Raw genomic sequence first — 4,495 nt, forward strand, 5'->3', positions numbered from 1 at the left:
GGATACTTTGCTGCTGACTATTTAATTTCCCTTTATTGAAAAATGGTCTCCAGAAAAAGCAAAGTTTACAAAAGGGGGTAGAGCAAAATGTCCAAAGCTACAATTGGTTTAAAAAATAAAAAAGGATACAAATAGGAAACTGACCCATGAACTGTAATAACATCCATAAGGTAAAGAATTCACTTAAATGAGTATATACAATCTCAAGAAAAAGAAAAGGAAACATTTTAACTGTCTTGTAAAAATTCACTCATTGTAAACCTTTCCGTTTATTAACATGAACCATGGGGTCAAAATGTGTCTCCTGTCCTTAAACCCCATGCTTCACTTGAATGGCCTCAGTGCTCAGGCCAGGGCCGTATTACCTCTGGAGACAGCTCCCTCCCTGTGAGCTGGAGAGCTTGGCCATCGTGAAAAGACTTTAGCTCAGACCTGGGCAAGCAAGAGAGGTTGTGGCTACATACCTCAACCTGCCCTCACCCCTACCCGCCCCACTTCCTGGTTAGGTGTGTCAGGCCTGGCCTTGCCCTTGGAGCCACCAGCATTCTCCAGTGAGAATCTAGACAGGGGAGCAGGTTCTATCAACCTGGATGCTTGCTCGAAGCTAACACCACATGGGCTGAGCTACATACCAGGGCTGGGGGAGGCAGGCGGTGGGCAGCTCAGATGAGCACGGCCTGGGGCCTCCGGGGACCAGCCACCTTTTCCTGCCTTCATTCTGTCCTCTCCCACCCCCAGCACATCCTCTACTGCATCGTGGACAGTGAGTGCAAGTCACGGGATGTGCTGCAGAGTTATTTTGACCTTCTTGGGGAGCTGATGAAGTTTAATGTTGATGCATTCAAGAGGTTCAATAAGTACATCAACACTGATGCAAAGGTAAGTCTAAGCCAGGGCTTCGTGAGTTCACTGTTTTGTCCAGAAGTTATGTCAGAGCCCTGGTCCTTGCCAGTCTTCAGGTGCTGGTTTTACACTGGAGAGTCCTGGGGTCAGCGGGCAGATGTCAGTTAGCGTTCATTAGCCCTTGCTCTGCGCTAGACCCTGGGTATGCAGGGATGAAAGTCTCGCCTGCTTGTGGGCAGGCGGGAGCAGGTGAGCTTGGCAGTGACTCTGACACGTGTGCCAGGTGCCATGATGGGCCCTGGAAGGGCAGGACGGGGCCTGATGGGGTAAGCTTTCAGGGTGTATATGGTAGAAACCCAGCCCAGACTAATTGAAGTAAACATGACAGCAGTCCCTTTGGTGCAGAAAACACTGGACGTGGTGTCTGAAGATCTGGTTCAGCTCTTGCTGGGGCTGCTTATTAGGTGGGGAGGGCAGGGCACCGAGTCCCTCTGAGCTTCGGTCTTCCTGTTGGCAACAGCTGGGCCAGGGTAGGTGGGTGCCCCCTGCGGTGACCGCATGCCCTGGGCCTTGGCCATCTTTAGCCGAGAGCCCACCACCCCCGTCAGCCTGGCCCCCGCTCCAGTTCCAGGTGTTCCTGAAGCAGATCAACAGCTCGCTGGTGGACTCCAACATGCTGGTGCGCTGCGTCACCCTGTCACTGGACCGATTCGAAAACCAGGTGGACATGAAAGGTCAGAGAAGCTCAGTGCTGACGCGAGGCCGTCCATTGTGGCCGCACTGGTGTCAAACACCCAGCCTCTTGCAGGAGACAGAAATTTCTGAGTCATTACACAACCAACATGGTTGGGGTCAGGGCAGTGGCTCTCTGGGTGATTTTCATGAATTTTCTCTATCATCCATGCTTCCTCTGATGGGCATGTATGACACTTTAATTAAAGAAAACCAAAACATTGTTGCCAGCAAAATGCAAGAAACAACACCATACCCTTCCTCTCCTGGCCTGGAATTGCCTGGATGAGGATTCAAGTGGTGAAGCCTGGGGAGGGCCTCAGGGAGGCATGGCGCCAGAATGGGACTGAAGGAGAAGGGGAAGGCGCACTCCTGCTGGGGCTCTCATGGGAACGCAGGCTTGGCCATGGTGGCGGAGCAGCGGGAGCTTTGTTCCCCGCTGCAGCCCAGCTTTTCTATAGTCGTTTTGACAGTGGGGGCTCCCAGCTTCAGAGTTGGGGCCCGAGGGGGGCTTGACTAGAAGCCTGGGTGTCGGGCCCCGGGGCCATCGAGAAGCTTCTGCGCCTGCTGCTCACACCTCTGCCTGTCTGCCCTCAGTTGCGGAGGTCCTGTCCGAGTGCCGCCTGCTCGCCTACATATCCCAGGTACCCACACAGATGTCCTTCCTCTTCCGCCTCATCAATATCATTCACGTGCAGACGCTGACCCAGGTGAGAGGCCTACAGACCTGCCCCCAGGAAAGGGGGATTGGAAAGTTACCGTCATCCCGGGGCCACCTTCACCCTAGAAGTACCTCTCCTGTCACCCACCCCTTCATTCCTAGGAGACCCCCCAGCTATTCTGAGGACTTGTTCCAATAAGGGATCAGCTCCCCATTTTACAGAAGGGGCCTGGGGAAGGAGCCAGCCTCTGAGGTCACAAGTGGTTTGGGCAGAGTCTGGGTGGGCAGTGAGTTCTGACTCCCCATCCAGTGCTCTCCAGGCCCTGCCTGCAGCACAGACCTGGGGTTGGATCTGATGTTGACACCCATCTCCTTCAACAAGCAATTGTGCAGCTGCCCTCCTCCAAGCTTCACACCCTCTTTTCTAAAATGGGGGTGACACTCAGAGGTTTTCTTTTGTTCCTTCATCTAACAAACATTTATTAAGGCAAGACCCTGGGCTGGGGATGCACCATGAATAAACAGACCAAGATGCTTCCAGTCTAGTGCTGAGTGAGAGAGATGTGTACGCCCAGCCGCCCCAGGGACTGAGGCTCCCAGGAAGAAGCCGTGCCTGAGCCGATTCTGGAGGAGGCATGGACTGACTAGATTAATAATGCCGCTCCCCCCAACTCTGGGGTGGGAGATGGGGGCAGTGAGGGCCAGGAAGGCACTGGGGGCGGGAGCTTCATCGTTCCTCTCCGCCGTCCTCTGTTGGCTTTATGCAGGGCAGCACCATGTGAGGCCCGTGGACACCTCCGCCCTGCCCACTACCCCCTTACCTCCCGCCCCGGTCCACCAGGGCCCCTGGGCTGCCGGCACACGCCTGACCCACACAGCCCGATCCTTGTAGGAGAACGTCAGCTGCCTCAACACCAGCCTGGTGATCCTGATGCTGGCCCGACGGAAAGAGCGACTGCCCCTCTACCTGCGGCTGCTGCAGCGGATGGAGCACAGCAAGAAGTACCCCGGCTTCCTGCTCAACAACTTCCACAACCTGCTGCGCTTCTGGCAGCAGCACTACCTGCACAAGGACAAGGACAGCACCTGTCTGGAGAACGTGAGTGCCCTGCCCCGAGGGTGCCGGCAGGCTGCGGGCGCGCCGGCCCAGGCTCCTCGGAGGGGCAGGTGTCCGGGGCGCCTGACTCCCCCCGGGCCCTCTGGAAGGCAGCTCTCTACCCCTTACCAGGGCACTTCCCGTGGCCCCTCTCTCTGTGCACAGAGCTCCTGCATCAGCTTCTCATACTGGAAAGAGACCGTGTCCATCCTGTTGAACCCAGACCGCCAGTCTCCCTCTGCCCTTGTCAGCTACATTGAGGAGCCCTACATGGACATAGACAGGGACTTCACCGAGGAGTGATCTTGGGCCAGGCCTCGGTGGCTGCTGGGCCAGCGCGGGTGAGCGGGGTACGCGTGCCTCACGCCCTGCCCCCACCCTTCCCCCGCCTCCCTGCTGCTCCACCTGCCCCGGGTCTTCAGGTACAGGCTGAGTGGGAGGGAGCATCTAGAAGCCCTTGGCCCCTGGGTTCTGAGGCTCCGGGTCATTGGGGTGCCTCAGTTCCCTCAAGATGGCCATGATGAGGACAGGGGCGCTGTGCCCACCCTTCGTTCAGAACCCTGGGGCCCTGGCCCACCTAGAGCCAAGGGGACTTTTAAAAACAGCTCTGTCTGAGCTCCCGCCGGTCTCTTGACTGTCAGTCCTGGCATGGGGAGGGAGATGTGGGCCCCCTCCCCAATCTGTGAGCCGAGCTTGCCCTGGCCTTTGGACCCAGGCAAAGGCTTCTGAGCCCCTGGGCAGGGGTGGGGGATACCAGAGAATGCTTCTTTCCCCCAGGCCTGCCCATCTGTCCCTCCTTTCCTCCCTCCCTCGTTTTCCTTTAGCTCCTCTGGTTCTGTTTGCTCATTGGCCGCTGTGTTCATCCCAGGGGTTTCCCCCAGAAGTGGGGGGCTTTCTCCTTCAATTCCCTGGGGCACAGGGTGGCTGTGCCCCACCCCCACCCCCAGGCAGCGTCTCCTGCCTGAGCCTGCCCGCACGGGAGCCTGCCTGGGAGCACACCCCCGGCCCCTTCTTGTGTTGCCAATTTATTAACAACAAATAAACCAATTAAATGGAGACTATTAAAGAATTTATTTTAAATGACTGATGTGGGCCTGACTTTTGTCTGTGAGACCATGTGCTCCCCTCCCCTCCTGAACCCCAAAGAATGAGCAGAAACCCAG

At 56.7% G+C, this 4,495-nt stretch overlaps 1 protein-coding gene across 3 annotated transcripts in view; it reads left to right on the top strand.

Moving 5' to 3' along the window:
• Positions 1-4,416, top strand: part of TRPC4AP (transient receptor potential cation channel subfamily C member 4 associated protein) — a 69,259-nt gene extending 64,843 nt beyond the window's left edge. For all 3 annotated transcript variants that reach the window (XM_027558721.1, XM_027558722.1, XM_027558723.1), the window contains exons 15-19: positions 739-879; positions 1,469-1,577; positions 2,173-2,285; positions 3,129-3,335; positions 3,498-4,416. In XM_027558721.1, the coding sequence (XP_027414522.1) occupies positions 739-879; positions 1,469-1,577; positions 2,173-2,285; positions 3,129-3,335; positions 3,498-3,635 (708 nt within the window). In that variant the 3' untranslated portion in view covers positions 3,636-4,416. The remainder of the gene's footprint in view (positions 1-738; positions 880-1,468; positions 1,578-2,172; positions 2,286-3,128; positions 3,336-3,497) is intronic.
• Positions 4,417-4,495: the final 79 nt, after the last annotated feature.

Source organism: Bos indicus x Bos taurus, chromosome 13, assembly GCF_003369695.1.
Source record: "Bos indicus x Bos taurus breed Angus x Brahman F1 hybrid chromosome 13, Bos_hybrid_MaternalHap_v2.0, whole genome shotgun sequence".
In the NCBI taxonomy this organism is placed as follows: domain Eukaryota; kingdom Metazoa; phylum Chordata; class Mammalia; order Artiodactyla; family Bovidae; genus Bos; species Bos indicus x Bos taurus.